The sequence below is a fragment of the Rhinoraja longicauda genome, chromosome 6, assembly GCF_053455715.1.
Source record: "Rhinoraja longicauda isolate Sanriku21f chromosome 6, sRhiLon1.1, whole genome shotgun sequence".
Lineage (NCBI taxonomy): Eukaryota > Metazoa > Chordata > Chondrichthyes > Rajiformes > Arhynchobatidae > Rhinoraja > Rhinoraja longicauda.
This window is the reverse complement of record NC_135958.1, coordinates 77,750,675-77,775,094: the sequence shown is the minus strand read 5'-3', so window position 1 is coordinate 77,775,094 and position 24,420 is coordinate 77,750,675. Positions and strand designations below refer to the sequence as shown.

Below are 24,420 nucleotides of genomic sequence, written 5' to 3'. Positions count from 1 at the left end.
GTGAAGCCTGGGTTTGGCGGATTGCGCAGAGGAAACCACCAGAAGGTTCAACGGGCAGAAAGACGATCCCAGCAAAGCGTCGTGGAGCGCAAACAGGGCAGAGTGAGATACGTAGGACACTTCTGACCATCCACTGCATCCTGACCTGTCCCCAGCCGTCTCGACTATGTCTTGCTGCTGGAACCCGATAGGCCAGGACGGGAGAGTGAGGCCGACGATCTGCGCAACTCCCCCTCACTTAAATCCAAGTCAAGCGTAAGTCATGACTTCAACCCCATACCGTGCAACCTCAAGTCCTGTGGCGATGGGAGAGTGGCGAAGCAGCAGGTGTGGATACACTGGAAGCTGCAGTCACAAACCTGCACACAGGCGGCCCAGGGCATAGGGTTGCTCTCTACTGGACCGAAGCAGCAGTGGAGTTCGGCAGCCCACCGGGTGTCTGAGCAGCCCTCTTTAGGATTCGCTCTGCTCACCTCCTTGGAGGAAGGGGCTAGAAAAGGTGCCTCAAACATAGCCTGCTTCACTTCACCTTGGCCAGTTGAAGTGAAGCAGTTGAAGGTGCTGAACCTCGGCACGTGTAACGTGCGAACCCTGCTGGATAACATCAAGGCAGATAGACCAGAAAGAACAACTGCACTGGTCGCCAAAGAACTAGCTCGCTACAACGTGGACATAGCAGCACTCAGTGAAACTCGCCTTGCAGACAAGGGTCAGCTCTCAGAACTTGGTGGTGGGTACACCTTCATTTGGAGTGGTCGCAGCAGCGCTGAACGGCGAGAGGCAGGCGTTGGATTCGCCATCAGATCCCACCTTGCCCGAAAACTTGCCAGGCTTCCAGAGGGCATCAATGATCGCCTGATGACACTTCAACTCCCACTTGGAAACAAGAAGAGTGCATATGCCCCAACAATGACCAACCCGGATGATATCAAAGATAAGTTCTATGAAGAACTCGACGCCCTCATTGCAGCAGTCCCACAGTCAGAGAAGCTTATTGTCCTCGGGGACTTCAACGCCAGAGTGGGGACAGATCACCAGACTTGGGAAGGGATCATTGGAAGACACGGCACCGGCAAGTGCAACAGCAACGGCGTGCTACTCCTAAGGATGTGTGCCTCACATGACCTAGTCATCACCAACACACTCTTCTGCCTCCCCACCCGTAAAAAAGACATCTTGGATACACCCGCGCTCCAGGCAATGGCATCTGATTGATTATGTCATCACCAGGAAGAGGGACAGGCAGGACGTGAGAGTGACAAAGGCCATGTGTGGTGCCGACTGCTGGACTGATCATCGCCTCATCGTGTCCAAACTCAAGCTTCGCATCGTGCCCATGAGAAGACCCCAAGGTCAGAAGACTGCAAAGAGGCTCAACGTCTCCAAGCTGAAGAGCAGCAAAGTTGCAGAAGAAATCTCCAGAGACCTTGATGGCAAGCTGGTGGACACACCCCATGATGACCAGGGCAGCATTGATGAACAGTGGGTGGCCTTCAGAGATGCAGTCTACTCCATCGTCCACGAACACCTCGGGCCAGCATCCCGCAGAAACATGGACTGGTTTGACGAGAACGATGAAGAGATACAGGCACCGCTATCAGAGAAACACCAACTGTTCAGAGCACACCAGAACGACCCCAAGTCACAAGCAAAGAAAGATGCCTTTGCCAGCACAAGACAAAAAGTACAGAAGAAACTCCATGATATGCAGGACGCATGGTATAGCAAGAATGCCGATGAAATCCAGGGCTACGCAGACAGTCACGACACCAAGCGTTCAACCAGGACCTTGACAACCTCCCGTAATGGCGACGCTGCCCTAGCAGCTGCGGCTTACCCTCGGTCCGTTTGCCTTTGTGTTTTTTTTGGTCTTAATTGTAGATGTGATGTCGTGTTTTGTGGTTGTGTACTATGTGTGTGTGTGGGGGGGAGGGGGGGAACTGTAAATTTGTAAATGTGTCCCTTCCGAACGGAGACCCGACCTTTGTTTTCTGGGTCGGTTCTCCGTTCCTGCTGCGGCCTACCATCGGCCCAACTCCTGGAGCCGGCGGCCTCCACCCGGGACCACCTGGGGCTCTGGTTCGCAGACCAGACTTACCATCAGCGGAGCCGGGCGTCCTCGGAGGCTGCGGGAGCGGCTGCGACTCGCCTTAGGCTCGGGCCGCGTGGATGCCGACATCGGGAGCTCCGGCAGCGGCAGCGTGTTCGCCCGCCCCGGATCGCGGGGCTTGGGTCGGCCCGCCGCCGACATTTCACCGTCTGGCGCGGCCTGAAATAGGCCGCGGGATTTTCTCTGCTCGGCGGGGGCTTCAATGTCGGGAGCCCCGACCGCCCCGACGTGCAGCGGCAGCGTGTTCGCCCGCCATGGATCGCGGGGCTTGGGTCGGCCCGCTGCGGACATTTCACCGTCCGGCGCGGATTGGAACGTGGCAACGACACCAGCCTGACCGCGGGAGAAGATGGCAGGGGAAGAAAAAATACATTCTGGCCTTCCATCACAGTGAAGAGGGGACTGGAGGAGACTCACTGTGATGGATGTTTCTTTTTTGGGGGTTTTGTGTTGGTTGGGGTTGTGTAATTTGCTTATTTTATTGCTCTTATTGTTGGACTGTGGGTTACGAAATTTCGTCCAAAAAACTTGTTTTTTGGATGACAAATAAAGATATCCTGAATCCTGACGGAAAAATTCACAAAGGCCATCAAGCAACTTTCATGTGGCAAAGCACCAGGATCAGATGCAATTCCTGCTGAAATGTACAAAGCAGGAGGCCCTGTCATGATGCAGAAGCTGACTCAACTCTTCCAGTCCATATGGAATGAAGGGAAGGTCCCACAACAACTGAAAGATGCCAGCATAGTCCACATCTACAAGAGGAAAGGCAACCGCCAGTCTTGCGACAATCATCGAGGCATCTCCCTCCTGTCCATAGCTGGGAAGATCTTGGCTCGCATCCTGCTCTGTCTCATTCAACACCTTGAGCAGGGTCTCCTTCCAGAAAGCCAATGCGATTTCCGTGCTGGGCGTGGAACTGTCGACATATTTGCTGCACGCCAACTCCAGGAAACATGCCAAGAGCAGCACAGCGACCTGTTCGTGATCTTCGTCGATCTGACAAAGGCCTTCAACACTGTCAGCAGAGGTGGCTTGTGGAAGATAATGCAGGTTTGGCTGTCCCAGCAAGTTCATCACGATTGTCCGGCAGTTCCATGTCGGCATGATGGTGAAAGTGCTAGATGATGGAGTCGAGTCGGAAGCCTTTCCAGTGACAAACGGCGTGAAGCAAGGTTATGTTCTTGCCCCTACACTCTTCAGTATGGTCTTCTCTGCCATGCTGACTGATGTCTTCCGTGACTGCCAGGATGGAATACACATCAGGTACAGGACTGACAGCAGGCTGTTCAACCTCAGGCGCCTGCAAGCTGTTACAAAGGTGAAGGAGACCATCATCAGAGATTTCTTGTTTGCCGATGACTGCGCCCTCAATGCCAGCACAGAGCAGAAGATGCAGCATGAAGTGGACTGCTTCTCACAGGCCTGTGACAACTTGTCTCTCCATTAGCACCAAAATGTCTGAAGTTATGTACCAGGCCGCGCCTGGAAAGTCCTACCAGGAACAACCCATCACGGTGAAGGGGCAGAATCTACAGGCAGTCGACAGCTTTACCTATCTGGGTAGTACACTCTCGCGAGTGGTGAACATTGACGCTGAGGTCAACAACAGGATTGCCAAGGCCAGCGCTGCCTTTGGGCGACTCTGTGGGAATGTTTGGGAGCGGAGAGGACTCAGCCTTACCACCAAGCTGAAGGTCTACCGTGCAGTGGTACTTACCACTCTTCTCTATGCCAGTGAGACCTGGACTGTCTACAGCAGACATGCCAAACAGCTCAACCACTTTCACTTGAGCTGCCTAAGCAGACTCCTTCACATCAGGTGGCAGGACAAAATTCCCGACACAGGTCTTGGAACGGGCCGGAATCCCCAGCGTCCACACCCTCCTACGGAAAGCCCAAGCCAGATGGGCAGGCCATGTCGTCAGAATGCCTGAGAGTCGACTGCCAAAACAGCTTCTGTATGGAGAACTGTGTCAGGGCAAGGGCTCAGTAGGAGGACAGAAGAAAAGGTTTAAGGACTGCCTCAAAGTGTCCCTCAAAGACTTGGACATCAACCTCAGCACTTGGGAGTCACTTGCTCTGGACCGTCCAACTTGGCATAGCAAGCTCACCACAGGAGCCCGTGCAGCAGAGAACAGACGCACTGCAGAGGCCCAGAGGAAACGCACCGTGCGCAAGGCCCGGGCCACCTCCACTTCCACTGCAGCAGCCATCCACTTGTGTCCTACGTGTGGGCGTGTCTTCCGGTCCCGGATTGGCCTCACCAGTCACTTCCGGACCCACAGTCACCAATCCTCCAACTGAAAGTGAAGTCATGGTCATCTTCGAACCCGAAGGACGAACAACAACATCTAACTCTAAAGCAAAGCATGGCAAAATATTGGAATCTCATATTTCAATTAATAATCATTTAAAGGGTACCATAAAATGACAATACCTGGACTGGGTAGAGCTGCTGCCTTACAGCCGGGTTCGATCCTGAACATCTGTGCTATCTGTACATTCTCCCTGTGACCTGCGTGGGTTTTCTCTGAGATCTTCAGTTTCCTCCCACACTCCACAGACGTACATGTTCATGGGTTAATTGGCTTGGTATAAACGTAAAATTGTCCCTGGCGTGTGTAGGATAGTGTTAGTGTGCGGGGATCGGTGGTTGGTGCGGACACGGTGGACCGAAAGGCCTGTTTCCATGCTGAATCTCTAAACTAAACTAAACTTAAAACCGGTGATACAACTGATGCACAGTAAAATTTAATGCATGAACCGCAAAGCATTTCCACATCGGCGGAAGTGCTAACTTTCCCGCAGAAATTTATTACGGCTTTAAGAAATAAATGACCCAGGAATATACTCTCAAAAATACACATCAAAATTGAGTAAACTGTACTTACCTGATCAAAATGCAGACCAACAATAACATAAGGCCTCTCTGCCAACTTGTACACACTTTCGAGAAAGTCTACATGACCAATATCTTTATGAATTGTAAAGGAATAAAAAAATTGATAGTGCTGTTTTATGGTCCCATAAATTATGCAAGCATCAAACTCCGAACAAGATTAATCAGTAAGGATACGGAACAAATCAAATGCTCCTGCCACGTAGATTATAGTGTCATTCGGCTGAGGCTCTTTTCCAGATGCAAATTGAATAATTTTTTGAGAGGTCTGTAAAAACTGAGACACTCCAGTCCATGGGCTGTGACCTTTCGGTCCCTTTGAGAAAGAAAACAAAATTTAAGAAACTCGCAGTGAATGCAAAATTAACATCAACTGTAAACACCTGAAGTGGCACAGAGGCGCAGCGATAGAGTTGCTGCCTGAGACCCGGGTGCGATCCTGAAATGTGGACTAAATTACAACTCAAAAGTAAATCCAAGAGTATCAAGTTTTTACTTTAACTTTAACTAAGCAGTGTGATCTTGGTTCTAAAGCTGACGAACATAGTGTTCTGAATGTGCTCAACAAGATGAAAGCATTTCTTTATTCTTGCCCTTGCACATTTCAGTCTTTATGAATTATTTCCAATTTGCAACAGAACATATATCACTGGAACAAATTAAGTGATTTTCTTTTAAAACACCATATTTTCTCCCTTCCACAATACTGGAATGGCATCCAGCTTGTTGGTAATAAATTGACTCCGATTACTTATGATCTAAAGTTTGAGATTCATTAAAACCCCAGTTGTGACGATCAAAGGGAGGAACATTAAACAACTTTTGAAAAGTTGTACAGAATTCCAAAAGGTATACTGTGTCACAGTCTTGGACGTTGTTACTCATGTTAACATGGAAGATGAAGCAATGCTTTTAGACCTCAGAAAGAAATCTGAACCTGGAGTTTTGCATTGGCCAACTACTGCTCTGGATAATGTATACAATAACATCAGAACGTTTTTACTAAGGCATCTTTGTAGGTCATTTGGGAACCGATTTTATTTTGTAACTGATCCAAGAAGATTTAACAAAACTATACATCAGATTTCAAAATGGCAGCCTGCAGCTTTTAGGTAAAGTGAAGAATAGATTTTCTATGAATGCACGATAATTATAAATTAGGTTCTACCTGCACTTTATTCATTGCACACTGCAGAACTTATGACCTAAATATTCCTGTGCCATTTCCCCAAAAGACTAGTGACATGTTAAGGTAAGAATATTTTCATGCAATGGTTAGTTATTTTCATGGGCTACAAGGAGATGAACAAATATGGTGCGGTGACAACCCTCCCCTTTATCTTGTTTCCTTCTTCTGTCAAGGATATTTCTTGGATTAGTACCAAGCCAACTGGTGGCATTCCCTGATTAAGACATATATCTATCTTACAGAAACTTTAAAACTCACAAAAAGCAGGTTATGTATCTATATTATAATTGAGGATCAGTGTACATAGAACTGTAGAACAGCACAGCATAGGAACAGGCCCTTCGGCCCACAATGTTTGCGTCTAACATGATGCCAAGTTAAATGTAATACTACAATTGCGTTAAACTGTCATCGGAAGATTTGAAATAAGCTGTTTCATGGTGCTAATTCTTTTGTCATTTCTAGACAATTGTCACGCTCCAATTTTCAGGACTCAACAATTCTCCCCGGAATCAAGGGATAAGGGGAGAAGTCAGGCAAGGGTACCTGATTGTGGATGGTCAGCCATGATCACAATGAATGGCGGTGCCGACGCGAAGGGCCAAATGGCCTCCTCCTGCACGTATTTTCTATGTTTCTAAGTTTGAATTCAACAATTTTAGATAACCAGCTCTTCCTGTTTAGCCACACGCTCTCCTGGCCTTCCTTCATATTTCTACCCTCACTAGCACGAAACACAGGGGAATATCCTGAGATAAAGACCCTGGAAGTCCTACTTTTTCACCTCTACCTAATTCCCTAAACTCATTTTGCAGGATCTCATCCCTCTTTCTACCTCTCACACCAGCAATAATCATAGATCAAATGCCTTTAGGTGAGTTTAGTACATTTACCAGTTCCCCTTTATCCACAACACATTAAAGAACTCCAATAAATTGGTTGAGCATGATTCCCTTTACATGAAGCCATATTAGCCCTAATATTTGTAAGTGCTCTCCTATTACATATGTTGTGGTTACTTGTCGTATTTCTCCTGTGACAGATGTCAAGCTAATTGGCCCGTAGTTTCCAACTTTCTGTTTCCAGTACTTTTTGAAAATTAAAACCAATTCATCAACTACTTCACAAGCACTTCTTTTAAGGCCCCAAGTGAAAACTTAGAGCGTTGATCAACACACGGGAATATGATATTCTTGTAATCGCAGAGACATAGTTACTAGAAAGGCAGTTCTGGCAGCAATCCAGGGTATAAAAGAATCAGGTAGGTAGATGGTGGAGGAAGTAAAAGAGGACGGAACATTGCAATATTGATTAAAGAGACCGTCGCAGCAGTTATTAAGAAGGATGTCTCAGAAGACTCTTCAAATGAGGCCACATGGTTAGAGCTTAAAAATAAAAAGTGCGATCACTTTGTTGGGGTATACTACAAGCCTCCCAACAGTTAGCAGGAGATAGAGGAGTTGATATGTAGACACGCCACAGAGAGGTGTAGGAGCAACTAGGCTACAGTAGTAGGGGATTTTAACTTACCCAGTATTAACTTTGATCACCTTTGTGTGAAATTAGTATAACTGGGATCATCTTTACCTGATGGGTGTGCAGGGGGTGGGCCCAGGAGAACTATTTGAGCCAATGAGTAGTGGATCATCCTACCTGATAAGGGGCATGAAATGAGGTGAGTGAAGCTGGGCAAATAGTGGAAGTGTCCATGATGAGCATTTGGGGATAGTTTAGAGATACAGCGTGGAAACATGCCCTTCGGCCCACTGGGTCTGCGCCGACCAGCGATCCCTGCATATTAACACTATCCTACACCCACTAGGGGCATTTTTTACATTTAGCAAGCCAATTAACCTACAAACCTGGGGTACACACAAAATGCTGGAGTAACTCAGCGGGTCAGGCAGCATCTCTGGAGAGAAGGAATGGCTGACTTTTCGGGACGAGACCCTTCGAAGAAACGTCACCCATTCCTTCTCTCCAGAGATGCTGCCTGACCCGCTGAGTTACTCCAGCATTTTGTGTTTCCCTTCAATTTAAACCAGCATCTGCAGTTTTCTTTCCCACAACCCACAAACCTGCATGTCTTTGGAGTGTGGGAGGAAACCGATCTCAGAGAAAACCCATGCAGGTCACGGGGAGAACGTACAAACTCCGCACAGACAGCACCCATAGTCAGGATCGAACCTGGCGCTGCATTCACTGTAAGGCAGCAACTCTACCGCTGCACCACCGTGACCGTCCAGTGGCGCAGCGATAGTGACTATAACTCTGAGTTTGGATGACTGTCCTTATGGAATTCACAAATCACCACCAAAAAATGTGAGATATGGAATTAAAATTTGCTCCTTGAAAATTTATATGAAAAATAAATAAATCAGAAAATGTATCCATAGAAGTAATGTGCCAAGGACAATGATTGCACGCAGCTGGTACAATTAAAGGATTTGCTTTGCAAACTGACAAGGCAATCGCTTCTATTGAGACTGTATATCAAACAGTGTAATATGCATTAACAGTTAATTAAAACAACCATTGTTCCTCTGCCTAGAATACAGTCAGAATTCCATTGCCCATTGACTGTGAAAATGCAGGGAAAACCCCCTGCAGGAATGCATCTGCAGGAGGCGTGAATTGGCCAAGATAGACTGGCATTTGATTCTTAAAGGGTTGACGGTGGATATGCAATGGAAGGCATTTAAAGACCGCATGGATGAACTACAACAATTGTTCATCCCAGTTTGGCAAAAGAATAAATCAGGGAAGGTAGTGCAACCGTGGCTAACAAGGGAGATTAGGGATAGTATCAAAACAAAAGATGAAGCGTACAAATTAGCAAGAAAAAGCAGCCTACCAGAGGACTAGGAGAAATTCAGAGTCCAGCAGAGGAGGACAAAGGGCTTAATTAGGAAAGGGAAAATAGATTATGAAAGAAAACTGTCAGGGAACATAAAAACTGACTGCAAAAGCTTTTATAGATATGTGAAGAGAAAAAGATTAGTTAAAACAAATGTAGGTCCCTTGCAGTCAGAAACAGGTGAATTGATCATGGGGAACAAGGACATGGCAGACCAATTGAATAACTACTTTGGTTCTGTCTTCACTAAGGAAGACATAAATAATCTGCTGGAAATAGCAGGGGACCGGGGGTCAAATGAGATGGAGGAACTGAGTGAAATCCAGGTTAGTCGGGAAGTGGTGTTAGGTAAATTGAATGGATTAAAGGCCGAAAAATCCCCAGGGCCAGATAGGCTGCATCCCAGAGTGCTTAAGGAGGTAGCCCCAGAAATAGTGGATGCATTAGTGATAATTTTTCAAAACTCTTTAGATTCTGGAGTAGTTCCTGAGGATTGGAGGGTAGCTAATGTAACCCCACTTTTCAAAAAGGGAGGGAGAGAGAAAACGGGGAATTACAGGCCAGTTAGTCTAACATTGGTAGTGGGAAAATGCTAGAGTCAGTTATTAAAGATGGGATAGCAGCACATTTGGAAAGTGGTGAAATCATTGGACAAAGTCAGCATGGATTTATGAAAGGTAAATCATGTCTGACGAATCTTATAGAATTTTTCGAGGATGTAACTAGTAGAGTGGATAAGGGAGAACCAGTGGATGTGTTATATCTGGACAGGAAGCAAAGAGTAGGAGTCCTTTTCAGAATGGCAGGCAGTGACTAGTGGGGTACCGCAAGGCTCAGTGCTGGGACCCCAGCTATTTACAATATATATTAATGATTTGGACGAGGGAATTGAATGCAACATCTCCAAGTTTGCAGATGACTCAAAGCTGGGGGGCAGTGTTAGCTGTGAGGAGGATGCTAGGAGGCTGCAACGTGACTTGGATAGGTTAGGTGAGTGGGCAAATGCATGGCAGATGCAGTATAATGTGGATAAATGTGAGGTTATCCACTTTGGTGGCAAGAACAGAAAGCAGACTATTACCTGAATGGTGGCCGATTAGGAGAAGGGGAGATGCAACGAGACCTGGGTGTCGTGGTACACCAGTCATTGAAAGTAGGCATGCAGGTGCAGCAGGCAGTGAAGAAAGCGAATGGTATGTTGGCATTCATAGCGAGGGGATTTGAGTATAGGAGCAGGGAGGTTCTGCTGCAATTGTACAGGGCATTGGTGAGACCACACCTGGAGTATTGCATACAGTTTTGGTCTCCTAATCTGAGGAAAGACATTCTTGCCATAGAGGGAGTACAGAGAAGGTTCACCAGATTGATTCCTGGGATGGCAGGATTTTCATATGAAGAAAGACTGGATGGACTCGGCTTGTACTCGCTGGAATTTAGAAGATTGAGGGGGGATCTTATAGAAACTTACAAAATTCTTAAGGGGTTGGACAGGCTAGATGCAGGAAGATTGTTCCCGATGTTGGGGAAGTCCAGAACAAGGGGTCACAGTTTAAGGATAAGGGGGAAGTCTTTTAGGACCGAGATGAGAAAGGTTTTTTTCACACAGAGAGTGGTGAATCTGTGGAATTCTCTGCCACAGAAGGTAGTTGAGGCCAGTTCATTGGCTATATTTAAGAGGGAGTTAGATGTGGCCCTTGTGGCTAAAGGGATCAGGGGGTATGGAGAGAAGGCAGGTACGGGATACTGAGTTGGATGATCAGCCATGATCATATTGAATGGCGGTGCAGGCTCGAAGGGCCGAATGGCCTACTCCTGCACCTATTTTCTATGTTTCTATATCTAATTATAACAGGAGGTTCTTTCAATGGGGAAAAAAGGATTAACGTTTCAGAAAATCATGATACGTGCATTTTTCTACAAACACACACTCGGGGTACGCCGTGATTAAAGAAAGGAATAAGAATGACCCAGAAAATTAGGTCCAAATTGGGAGAAGGCCGATTTCAATATCATAGGACAGGACTTGGCAAAAGTAGATTGGGTGCAATTTCTGGAAACAAGGAACTGCAGATGATGGTTTACCAAAAAAGACATAAAACGCTGGAGTAACTCAGCGGGTCAGGCAGCATCTCTGGAGGATGGACGACATTTAGGGTTGGCACCTTTCTTCAGAAATGCTGTGCTTCTTTTTCCCTTTGTGAAATCCTGACTGGAGAAGGATCCCGACCTGAAACGTGTTCTCCAGGGATGCTGCCTGACCGCTGAGTTACTCCAGTACTTTGTGTCTTTTTTTTGGGTGCAACATCTTTTCGCTTGGGACCCACCTCTTGGCGAAAGCAAAACTCAATGGTAAAATTCATTATTGCCTTGAGTGCACCAGCACAGCCTTTGACTACCTGAGGAAAAGAGTGTTCGAAAATCAAGATCTCAACCCCACGCTGCAGCAACCCTTTCCCTGCTGCATGCTTCTGAGAGATGGACCACAGGTAAGTGTTTACTAAATGGAGAAATTAAACGATTCAATGATGTTGTGAGAGACTCCTGGCTCAAAATGAAATGCAAATGAGCATTGAGATGGCATTGAAAACCTCAAGTCCTTTTCTCAAGTGCATACACAAGTGTGAACAGTGGAACATTATTCACTAAGCTACCCACACACTCACCCACCCAACATGCACAACCTTCCCCACCAAAGGAAGTTTGCAAGTTCCACACTGACCTCATCAGCCATCTCCAGTGGAAGCTAGTCATCCTCATTTCTGAGAGACCGCTCGTAACAGTATGCAATGCAACTTGTGTCATGAGAACATCGGCCAAAATAACAAGCATTGTGATGCTAATTGCAGAGCCAAAATTTGTGTGTAACTCCTGATGCACCAGACAGGATGATGGTCTGAGTAAATAACTCAAAAATATTGTTTAAAGGAAATACCTAATGACAACCATATAGTCAAAAGATATTTTTGGCTTTACCTCTTCTGTATTTAGGATTCTAATGGGAATGCAATATTTAGAAAAATTACTCGGAGACACAAGAGACTGCAGATGCTGTAATCTTGAGCAAAGCACAAACTGCTGGAGGAACTCAGCAGACCATAAAGCATCTGTGGAGGAAAACGTTTTGGGTTGGAACGCTTCTTCAAGACTGGAGTGGCGGGGAGCTTCCAATTCAGTTTTGAAGAAGGGTCTCGACCCAAAACTGTCTATCTATTTCCCTCCACAGGTGCTGCCTGGCCCGCTGAGTGCGCCCAGCACTTGGTTTATTATAAGTCATCTGATGAAACAAAGTCCAGCAAACCTCCTACGCAGCATTCCAGACCCATCAATCTTTGTTTTAGTAAATAAATTACATGACATAAAAAACAGGAAATAAGTTTCAACATACTTATGGATATACACTACAGCAAATTGGTGGATAAGGGATATTTATAACTTTAGTATTTAAAACCATTGTCAATAATCCTAGTAATTTGTACTCGTGATTCAATTTGCAATGTTTATTATGTGTTTTTTCTTTAAACATATTTGGCCAGGTGATAACTTCAGAGACATGAAGGGGTACTTGATGTGATAAAAATCTACACAGGCTGCAACTGGCAAGCAAGTCTTCTGCAGCATGCCAATGCTTTTCTGAGCCTTGCAGTGCTTACTCTATCTTCTTTTTTTCCCCTTTGTTTTATCGCTGAATTGCTATTTCCCATTGCAAAACAAAGAAGGGTCCATAAAATGCGGTAGCACTCATTTTTATTTACCTTTAATTCACTAACAAATATATAAAAGATACTTAAACTGGTTGGATATTATGGTTGTTAATAACACGACTAGGGCATTATTTTAATTGTGCAAGAAAAGAACTGCAGATGCTGATTTAAACCGAAGACAGACACAAAATGCTGGAGTAACTCAGCGGAACAGGCAGCATCTCTGGATAGAAGGAATGGGTGACGTTTTGGGTCGAGACCCTGTTTCATACTGAGTCAGGGGAGAGGTAGAGATAAGGAAGTGAAAGGTGTGAAACTAAGACCAAGGGGATGGAGATCAAGGAAAATGTATAATAGATCACTGTTAGCAGGACCAAGCGCAGGCTCGGCGATCGCTTCGCTGAACACCTCCGCTCAGTCCGTCTAAACCTTCCCGATCTCCCGGTTGCTAAACACTTTAACTCCCCCTCCCATACCCACACTGACGTTTCTGTCCTGGGCCTCCTCCATTGTCAGAGTGAGACCCAACGCAAATTGGAGGAACAACACCTCATAGACAATAGACAATAGATGCAGGAGTAGGCCATTCAGCCCTTCGAGCCAGCACCGCCATTCAATGCGATCATGGCTGATCACTCTCAATCAGTACCCCGTTCCTGCCTTCCCCCCACTCCGCTATCCTTAAGAGCTCTATCCAGCTCTCTCTTGAAAGCATCCGACGAACTGGCCTCCACTGCCTTCTGAGGCAGAGAATTCCACACCTTCACCACTCTCTGACTGAAAAAGTTCTTCCTCATCTCCGTTCTAAATGGCCTACCCCTTATTCTTAAACTGTGGCCCCTTGTTCTGGACTCCCCCAACATTGGGAACATGTTTCCTGCCTCTAATGTGTCCGATCCCCTAATTATCTTATATGTTTCAATAAGAGGAGTTGAGTATAGGAGCAAAGAGGTCCTTCTACAGTTGTACCGGGCCCTGGTGAGACCGCACCTGGAGTACTGTGTGCAGTTTTGGTCTCCAAATTTGAGGAAGGATATTCTTGCTATGGAGGGCGTGCAGCGTAGGTTCACTAGGTTAATTCCCGGAATGGCGGGACTGTCGTATGTTGAAAGGCTGGAGCGATTGGGCTTGTATACACTGGAATTTAGAAGGATGAGGGGGGATCTTATTGAAACATATAAGATAATTAGGGGATTGGACACATTAGAGGCAGATAACATGTTCCCAATGTTGGGGGAGTCCAGAACAAGGGGCCACAGTTTAAGAATAAGGGGTAGGCCATTTAGAACGGAGATGAGGAAGAACTTTTTCAGTCAGAGGGTGGTGAAGGTGTGGAATTCTCTGCCTCAGAAGGCAGTGGAGGCCAGTTCGTTGGATGCTTTCAAGAGAGAGCTGGATAGAGCTCTTAAGGATAGCGGAGTGAGGGGGTATGGGGAGAAGGCAGGAACGGGGTACTGATTGAGAGTGATCAGCCATGATCGCATTGAATGGCGGTGCTGGCTCGAAGGGCTGAATGGCCTACTCCTGCACCTATTGTCTATTGTCTATAAGATCCCCCCTCATCCTTCTAAATTTCAGTGTATACAAGCCCAATCGCTCCAGCCTTTCAACATACGACAGTCCCGCCATTCTGGGAATTAACCTAGTGAACCCCAGCGGTATGAACATCGACTTCTCTAACTTCAAGTAAAGCTTGCTTTCCCTCTTTCTCCATCCCTCCCCACTTCCCAGTTCTCCAACCAGTCTGACTGTCCTTGTTTACATTTTATCTCTGTTTGCATTATTTTAATTGTTTTATTTGAGTTTTGATATTTTCGCGGCATTGGGAATTTTAAAAAGTTGAATAAAATCACTCTGTTTTGATAGAATATGCATGGATTTATGATAATTTATGAAAAACACTTGCAAAAAGTACCAGCTGGGAATAAGAAACAAAGATGTAAGTGATACCTTGCCAAAGTTGTCCGTGTGCTCCTGGTAATCTGAATTTTTTTCCTGCAGAGAATGTCAAGAGAAAATAGTTATTTATTTTAAAAGGTATCATTTCATAGTATTAAAGCTAGTTTATAATATTTTCATCCAATTTAAAAATATATTTTATTTCTATCCATTCCTGTGGAGAGCGCACAGCATTAACCCTTTCTCTCTCTACAGGTGCTGCCCAACCTGAAAGCAGCATTAACAAAAAATTGACAATAGAATCAATCCGAGCTGATAAAAGTCATTTTAGTTTCAAATTAAGTTTAATCTTTTGAATATCAAATAATTCATCATGGAATGAATAGGCAGGCTTATGCATGGACCTTTTTTAAGAGGGCAAGATTTTAAAAGCTGTAGTAAAAAATCATTTGGACTGAACCACCAATGACAACAAAACAAAATGGAAGTTACTGTTCAAAAGTCGTGTGGCCTGTAAAACAATTAAATGTATTTATTAACTTATCCCAAACACACAAACATTTGAGTAACATCATAAATATTTAATAGTTAAAAGATAAATTTTTAAATGATCCCAATTACAATAATATATTTAGCTTAACAGTATATTTTTTCAAGTTAATTTATAAAACTTTATCTGCACTATAATACAATATTCAATAGTACTTTCTTTGTTAAATGTACCGCGGTCAGCTTTGTATAAGTCACTAAGGTCCTCGTATGGGGTTGACGCTGAGGTCAACAACAGGATTGCCAAGGCCAGCACTGCCTTTGGGCGACTCCGTGGGAATGTTTGGGAGCGGAGAGGACTCAACCTTACCACCAAGCTGAAGGTCTACCGTGCAGTGGTACTCACCGCTCTTCTCTATGCCAGTGAGACTTGGACTGTCTACAGCAGGCATGCCAAACAGCTCAACCACTTTCACTTTCACTGCCTACGTAGACTCCTTCACATCAGGTGGCAGGACATAATTCCCGACACAGAGGTCTTGGAACAGGCCGGAATCCCCAGCGTCCACACCCTCCTACGGAAAGCCCAAGCCAGATGGGCAGGCCATGTCGTCAGAATGCCCGAGAGTCGACTGCCAAAACGCTTCTGTATGGAGAACTGTGTCAGGGCAAGCGCTCAGTAGGAGAACAGAAGAAACGGTTTAAGGACTGCCTCAAAATGTCCCTCAAAGACTTGGACATCAACCTCAGCACTTGGGAGTCTCTTGCTCCGGACCGTCCAACCTGGCGTAGCAAGCTCACCACAGGAGCCCGTGCAGCAGAGAACAGACGCACTGCAGAGGCCCAGAGGAAACGCACCGCGTGCAAGGTCCGGGCTACCTCCACTTCCACTGCAGCAGCCATCCACTTGTGTCCTACGTGTGGGCGTGCATTCCGGGCCCGGATTGGCCTCACCAGTCACTTCCGGACCCACAGTCACCAATCCTCCAACTGAAAGTGAAGTCATGGTCATCTTCGAACCCGAAGGACGAACAACAACAACAACAAGGTCCTCAATTTTACCTTAAACGTGTAACGAAAACAATAGGAATATCTCTTTAATGAGAATGACTTTTCTCTCCCCACCCTTTTGAGCGTAATCTGATCAAGTTTTCAGGTGGAGCAATGGAGGGAAAAGCCCAGAATCATTTAGAAATGACCAGAGTGTGGTTAGGGCAATGTTAGCAACTCTGAACACCTGCATTACAGCAGAATAAATGGATAATGTAGAAACAAGGAATTACAGATGCTGGATTCTAAAATAAGACAACACTTTGTGCCTTTTAGAATAAATGAATGCCTTTCCTCATGTGTAATTTTCTTGTTATCGCCAATTGTCCCTTCCTTTTGAGAGATATTGCTCCATTTATTGTTTCCCTTTGACATTAATCAGAGCGAAACAAGAGATAGCAGAATTTGATTTGCTATGAGCCCCATCGCAACTTTGCTGCACTGAGCAAAGAATATCAGTATTATCATGTTGAGATTCTATTCAGACAAGCTAGACCTTGTAATATTGTTAACATTAATTACATGTAATATGTGTTAACATTAGCACAGTACTGACAGGCACACTTTGCAGAAGGTTTTATTTTGCTGAATTAGAGTAATTTGCTCAAATAATTAATTTGTAACATCTACCCATTTGTGATATTTCAACCTGTTTTTCGCTCTCCGTGTGTGGGACTACAGATGGATTCAGATTTCCTCCATTATAAAATTAAAATAAATAAATTTTAAAGATAGAAACAAAATGCTAGAGTAACCCGGCGGGTCAGGTAGCATCTCTGGAGAAAATAGATAGGTGACTGTGGTGTATTTACCATTTTGAGTTTTGTGTTGTATGACAGCTCCAATGCCATACGCTGAGGAGTCACAAGCCAGAGTGAGAGGAAGCTTTTGGTCATAGTGCACCAGGATCTTGTCCCTTGTGAGCAGCGATTTGCACTTGTCAAAAGCTTTCTGCTCTCGACTTTTCGACTTTTCATATTAATGAAGAAAAAAAAAAAAAGAAAAAAAAATGAAGCTTAAGGGACATAGCGGTCTGGAGGCTTCCTGACCCTTGATGATCGGCGTGGACTCAGTGGCGCAGCAGTTGCAGCTGTACGGTCCACAGTCCCTGGCTCGCTGCATGATGACATGTCCTCCGGCTGTGCAGGTTGGCTTGGTGCAGAAGTGTCAGTGGTTGAGTTTTCAGTGTCCTGATCCAGTCCATCTCCCATGACTCTAAATCTCAGCTGATCTCCATGTCTCCTGTAGGTGATGTCGGTGTCTTCTCCTTGTACTTTGTAAGACACCGGTCCTGTTTGATCCACTATGACTCCAGGAATCCATTTGCGTCCTCCCCCAGCCGTATTGTATAAATACACTGGGTCATCCACTGAGAAACACCTGTCTGCTGCACGGAGGTCATGGTGAAACTTCTGCTTGTACTGTTTTTTTACGAACAGCGGCTGCTGTGTCCGGACGGATGAAATCCAGACGGGTGCGCACGTGTCTGTTCAGAAACAGGTCAGCAGGTGACTGACCAGTAGTGCAGTTTGGTGTGGTGCGATACTGCATCAAAAAGATGGAGACCCTGTCCTCCACATCCATTGCGATGTGTGTCAGCTTTTTCATTCCACCCTTGAATGACTGAACGTACCGTTCTGCCAGGCCATTCGAGGCAGGGTGACCAGGAGCCCTTGTAGAATGAAGGATTCCATTCTGCTGCATGAAGTTTTTAAACTCCTCTGACGTGAACTGCGTTCCATTATCCGTGACAATGTGCTCCGGCAATCCATAAGCTGCGAACAGTCTTCTCAGTCGTGTGATAGTGGCTTGTGATGTGATGCTAGACATTTTAAACACCTCCAACCACTTGGAGTAAGCATCCACCACCAACATGAAAGTGTGTCCCAAAAATGGACCAGCAAAGTCTATGTGTAGTCTTTTCCAGCTCTGGCCAGGAAATTCCCATGGATGCAAAGGCACCTGACGAGGCATCCTTTGCTCCAATTGACATGACTCACATGCTCTGCAAACTTGCTCCACCTCTGCATCAACTTTAGGCCACCATACGTACTTGCGTGTTAGTGCTTTCATTTTCACAATTCCTGGATGGCCAGAATGCAGCTCCTTTAACACAGTTTTTCTCAACTTTTCAGGAATCACCACTCTGGTGCCCCACAGGACACATCCTCGCTCTACTGAAAGTTCACATCTACGCGTGTGGAAAGCTTTCAGTCTCATCCACTTCAGCAGGCCAGCCGTCCATGACAAATTTCAGCACCTTTGACAACACGTTGTCTGTGCATGTTGCACGTGCCACTTGGTCTGCATTCAGTGGAGCCTGCTCAAGATGTTCAGTTAACAGTGTGTATACGCTGTCAGTGACGGCTGTGGTCCCTGCGTCGTTTGTGTCAGGCAGCGGAACTCTTGAGAGGCCATCTGCATTACCATGTTTCTCTGAAGCACAGTACTCAATGTGATAATCATAGGCAGAGAGTATTATTGCCCATCTTTGGATTCGAGCTGCAGCCATGGTAGGCAGGCCTTTGTGTTCTCCAAACAGTGTTAGCAGGGGTTTGTGATCAGTCACAAGTTTGAATTTCCTCCCCCACAGGTATTGGTGAAACTTCTTTACACCAAAAATGAGCGCCAGTCCCTCTTTCTCAATCTGAGAATATTTCTTCTCAGCAGGGGATAATGTGCGTGATGAGAAGGCGATGGGGCGCTCCTCCCCTGTAGGCATTTTGTGTTGTATGACAGCTCCAATGCCATACGCTGAGGAGTCACAAGCCAGAGTGAGAGGAAGCTTTTGGTCATAGTGCACCAGGATCTTGTCACTTGTGAGCAGCGATTTGCACTTGTCAAAAGCTTTCTGCTCTCGACTTTTCCACTCCCACGACACCTGGTCTTTCAGCAACCTGTACAGGGAAGCAAGCACGGTGCTTTGGTTGGGCATGAACCGTCCATAATAATTCACTAGTCCCAAGAAAGCTCTCAGCTCTTTCACACAGGTGGGGGCTGGTGCATCCTTTATTGCTCTGACTTTCTCCGGTGTCGGCTGAATGCCCTGGCTGTTTAACACATGACCCAAGTATTCGATTTGTTTCTTCCCAAACTCACACTTTGACTCCCTGACTCTCAGTCCGCTCTCCTGCAGTCTCTGTAGCACTTTATGCAGGTTTTGCAGATGCTCTCGTTCAGTTTTTCCTGTGATGAGGAGATCATCCAGATACACCACTACATCCAGATCTTTCAGGAGGTTCTCCATGATTCTTTGGAAGATGGAGGGTGCTGCGCTCACACCAAAAGCCAGTCTGTTATAGACAAATAAGCCTCGGTGTGTGTTAATGGTCAACAGTTTTTTTGATTCTTCCTCCAGAAGTACCTGCTGGTACGCTGAGGCGAGGTCGATCTTTGAAAACACCTTTCCTCCACTGAGGGTTGCCATCAGCTCCTCTATCCGTGGCAATGGATAAGTCTCTGTAGTGGCAGCTTGGTTTACAGTGAGTTTGTAATCTCCACACAGACAGATGGTATGGTCCTTTTTTTCAACAGGAACAACGGGTGCTGCCCATTCACTATGTTTGACTGGAGTAATTATGTTGGCCTTTTCCAGTCGGTCCAATTCAGCCTCCACTCGTGCTTTCATGGCAAATGGCAGTGGACGGCTTTTGCAAAACTTTGGGCGGGCCCCTGGTTCCACCAGAATTGTTGCTTTGACATCACGCAGAGTGCCAAGTTCATCTTTAAACACTTCAACGTGTAATTCCAGTACATCCTGTATTGATGTCAGGTGAGGCATCGCCTTAATATGCTTTATGTCTTTCTGATGAGACTTGTCACTGGCATGTTTAATTTCTTTCCAGTTTAAGGTGAGCTTTTTTAACCAGTTCCTTCCACACAAAGTTGGTCCTGCTCCCTTTACCACAATCATTGGTAGCTGCTCACTCTGACTCTCATATTTGACAGTGGCTTCAAACTGTCCCAACACAGGAATAACCTCCCCTGTGTATGTCTTCAGTGTGACTTCAGCAAGCCCTAGTGGTTGCTTTAAAAAGGTGGTCTGAAACAGCTCCTCTGAGATAATGCTCACGGCAGCTCCGGTGTCAATTTCTAGTTTGACTTCTTTGCCATTAACCACAAAACATGCCCTGTATGCTTGTTTACAGTTGTTGCCATTTACTAATGAAAACATTGGCAACACTATTTCTTCTGCCTCCACATACTTTGTGTTTTTATCAGTCTGTCGTTTATATCTGCTCTGTGTCGGTGCTGCCGCCACTTTTCCTCTGCATGCCCTTTTAATATGCCCGGTTTTACCACAGTTGTAACACTTTGCGTCTTTAAAGCAACACACCTGTGGGCTGTGATTTCTGCCGTTACATCTATGGCAGTTCCTCCCTGTTTGCTTAGCCGTGTGCGCATCCACTTTATGCACTTGGTTCGGACGTACCTCATGTTCCCGCAGCTGCTGCGTGTCTCTCTCCGCAGTCTCCATGCTGAGGGCGATTTCAAATGCCCGTGCAAAAGTCAGGTTGGACTCCGACAACAGCTGGCGCTGGCTTGCCTCGTTACAAATCCCACTGACAAAACGGTCCTGAAGCGTCTCGTTCAACGTCGCTCCAAACTCAGTTAACTGCACACTGTTTCAGCTCCGCAACGTAACTGGTCACAGACTCATCCGCCCGCTGGTTGCATCGGTTAATGCGGAATCTCTCCGCAATAAGCAACGGCTTGGGTTCAAAATGAGTCTTTAAAATGTTCACAATGTCATCGTAGGACTTATCATTTGGCTTCAGCGGCTGCACCAGGTTCCTTAACAGACCATATGTAGATGCTCCCATCACACTTAACAGAGTAGCCACTTGCTTCTCCACTGCAATGTCGTTAGCCTCAAAAAACTGCTCTAAACGTTCCACATACGCCGACCAAGACTCTGTCTTCGGGGCGAAATCCTCTATGGAACCTATCATAGGCATTTTCTGCTTGTTTTATCCTTGTCGCCAACTTTAACTGTGGTGTATTATGATAAGAATCGACGAGTGAGACAGGTTAGCATACAACATATGGCTGCTTTACTTCAACACCACCAGAGAGTGTAATCAGGTATCCCACAATGCTTTATAATAATAATAATAATAATGCATTTTATTTATATAGCGCTTTTCATATACTCAAAGACGCTTTACAGAGATTTTGAGAACATAGGGAAATGAATAAATAGATAAATAAGTAAATAAATAAATGAACAGAGAAAGGAGACAGAAGGTGAGGTGACCTTCAGTGGTTGAAGGCAGTACTGAACAGGTGAGACTTCAGCGATGTTTTGAATGTGGTGAGTGTGGAGGAGTCTCTAACGGTTTGGGGTAGTGAGTTCCATAGGGTGGGAGCAGCGATGGAGAAAGCCCTGTCCCCCCAGGATCTGAGTTTGGTCCGGATGTGGGGGGATAGGAGATTGGCAGCGGCAGAGCGGAGGGTGCAGGTGGGAGTGTGCCTGTGGAGGTGGTCGGTCAGGTAGGATGGGGCCAGGTTATGGAGGGCTTTGTAGGTTATGAGGAGGATTTTGTACTGGATTCTCTGGGGGATGGGGAGCCAGTGGAGTTTATAAAGGACGGGGGTGATATGGTCACGGATCGAGGTGTGTGTGAGTAGACGGGCAGCGGAGTTTTGAATGTATTGAAGTTTATTGATGATTTTTGAGGGTGCGCCATAGAGGAGGCTGTTGCAGTAGTCCAGACGGGAGGTGATGAAGGCGTGGATGAGAGTTTCTGCAGCTGTGGAGGAGAGGGATGGACGGAGACGGGCAATGTTTTTGAGGTGGAAGAAGGCTGTCTTTGTGATGTGTTTGATGTGTTTGTCGAAGGAGAGGGTTTGATCAAGGATGATTCCAAGATTCCGGATGTGAGGTGAGGTGGATACTGGGAGACCATCAATGTTGAGGATGAAGTTTTGGGTGGATTTGGTTAGTGTTTTTGGACCAATACCGATACCGTTTTTATACCCGGAACTACGGCAAGGCTCAGCTGCCAAAACACAAAACTCAAAATGGTAAATACACCACAGTGACGTTTCGCTTTGGGATATTCTCCAGAGATGCTGACTGACCCGACGAGTTACTCCTGCATTTTGTGTCCATCTTTGGTATAAACCAGCATTTGCAGATCCTTGTTATATAAAAAAAGAAATTATGTAGTTTACTCACAATGCTGCTGTGATGAGCTTTAGTCAGGAGGAGCATTCGACCAACCAGGTCAGTAGTAGAAACACCTTGTGTGCGTTTACATTCTCTGAAAGATTTGAAAAGAAACTAAAATGTGCACTGTCATTCAATTAACCCATATAAACTAAACCTTTCCCTCAGCTTCTTTGCTACTGAAATCCTTATTCATGTGCTTGCTTCCTCTACCCTTGACCATTCCAACACCCTTCTGGCTGGCTTCCATCTTGCTCTGTCTGGAGATTTGGGCTCATCAATACCTCTGCTCCTTGTGATTAACTTGCACTTCGTTCCGTTCAAAGACGACTCCAGTACCCATTGATTGACCATCTATCCTAATCAACACCTTCATTTAAAAAATCTACAATCTTGCTTTCAAATTCCGCCCCATTTCTGTGACATACTACAAACAAGAGTAATGGTTTGCTGATTTTTATCCCGCTACCTTTGGCTGCTGTGCCTGCAGTTACTTTGTCTCTCTTTGGAATTCCTTTCTGAAACCACTTCACCTCTCTGTGCTCTTAAAAGTTGGCTAATTTTTGATTGAATGTCCTAATATCTTCTATTGATCAATGTCCAGTTTTATTTGATAATGCTCCTGTGAACTGCTTTGGGGGCATTTAACTATATTTAGGATACTATACAGTGGTATCCCTTAATTTACAATATATATATATATATTTTTTGCTGCAGTACAATTGATTAATTGGGGTAAATTTCCTTGATATACAATGCAGTTTACACTTTAATAATTTTCTTAAGTTAGGGGATCGAGAGGGGTAATTGTGATATTACCAATTTGTGGCAATTTAAATTCATGGAATGCTGTGTCCATCAAGATTTCTATCTAGTAGACTGATAATGAAGCTAAAATAGATTGCTGTTTGCACATTCATATAAATACATACTGAAACAAACCAGTACCGCTTGACAAAATTGGCTGTTGAAAGTACACCTCTTGAGGTGTAGCAAAAATATTAACTATGGAAGAGAATGTTGGACTGAGATGTTAAAATGGAGAGAATGGAAAATAGGTTAGGTATGCAATCAAAAGATCAGAGCAGCTACATGTGTCTGAGTTTGTGAATGATCCTTGAAAAGGCTACACTGTTAATGGCAAGACTTGAAAGTACAAGAAGTACGGGGGAGTGCGTAATTTTGAAACTTCTGAAAGTGCCAAAACATTCAATGCTGGTTTGAATGTTTCAAGAGGCATGCAAATGTACATAATATTTGTCTTGTAAGGGAGGCAGCAAGGAAACCCTAAGGAGCTGAAACAAATCTTTGATGAAGCTGGCTATTATCCTGAACAAATGTTTTAATGTAGATGAAATGGGTCTGTTTTGGAAGAAAATACCCTTGTGCATAGTGAATTCGAGGGGTGAGGAAACTGCACCAGACTTCAACATAGCCAAAAATCACATTATTGTGCACCTTGGGGGCAATACCAATATTGAGTTCCAAAGTAAGATTCTCTTAATCTGGATTACTTTGAGGGGACCGAAGGAATACTCAAAGGTCAAATTTCCAATGTTATGGCTATCCAAGAATAATGTATGCATGATGGGTACTGCTCTTCCAAGAGGATATCATGACATTTCTCCCCTCCTTCATTGACCAATAATACATGAGGAATAACCTGGACGATGAAAACCTGCTCATCGATGACAATGCACCTGGACGAGAGATGACCACCGAGGACATGGGTGACAACACCCAGTTAGCAATTTGTCCTTTAATACTTAATTGATGCATTCTATGGAGCATGGTGCCAATGCTACTTAATGAGCCATGTTATTTCTAGTCAAGTGCCAGTGACAAACCCACTGTTCAGGAGATTTTTAAGACGCAAAAATATCAAGATCGCCCTAAACTACATCAGTACCTGTATTTGGTCTATCTAGCCCAGCTAGCAATGTTTAGGTTTCTATGAGATATACTCTCATGCTTCTATACTTCAATGGATTGAAACCTCACCAACCCAATCTCTGCTTGAAACAGAATATATTACGCTGGCATCACAATGG

At 45.2% G+C, this 24,420-nt stretch overlaps 1 protein-coding gene across 2 annotated transcripts in view; it reads right to left on the bottom strand.

The window, feature by feature from the left end:
• Positions 1 to 24,420, bottom strand: part of pcyt2 (phosphate cytidylyltransferase 2, ethanolamine) — a 44,848-nt gene that overhangs the window by 7,240 nt on the left and 13,188 nt on the right. For both annotated transcript variants that reach the window (XM_078401395.1, XM_078401394.1), the window contains exons 5-8: positions 22,379 to 22,463; positions 14,710 to 14,754; positions 5,190 to 5,328; positions 5,005 to 5,087 (exon numbers count right to left, since the gene is read on the bottom strand). In XM_078401395.1, the coding sequence (XP_078257521.1) occupies positions 5,005 to 5,087; positions 5,190 to 5,328; positions 14,710 to 14,754; positions 22,379 to 22,463 (352 nt within the window). The remainder of the gene's footprint in view (positions 1 to 5,004; positions 5,088 to 5,189; positions 5,329 to 14,709; positions 14,755 to 22,378; positions 22,464 to 24,420) is intronic.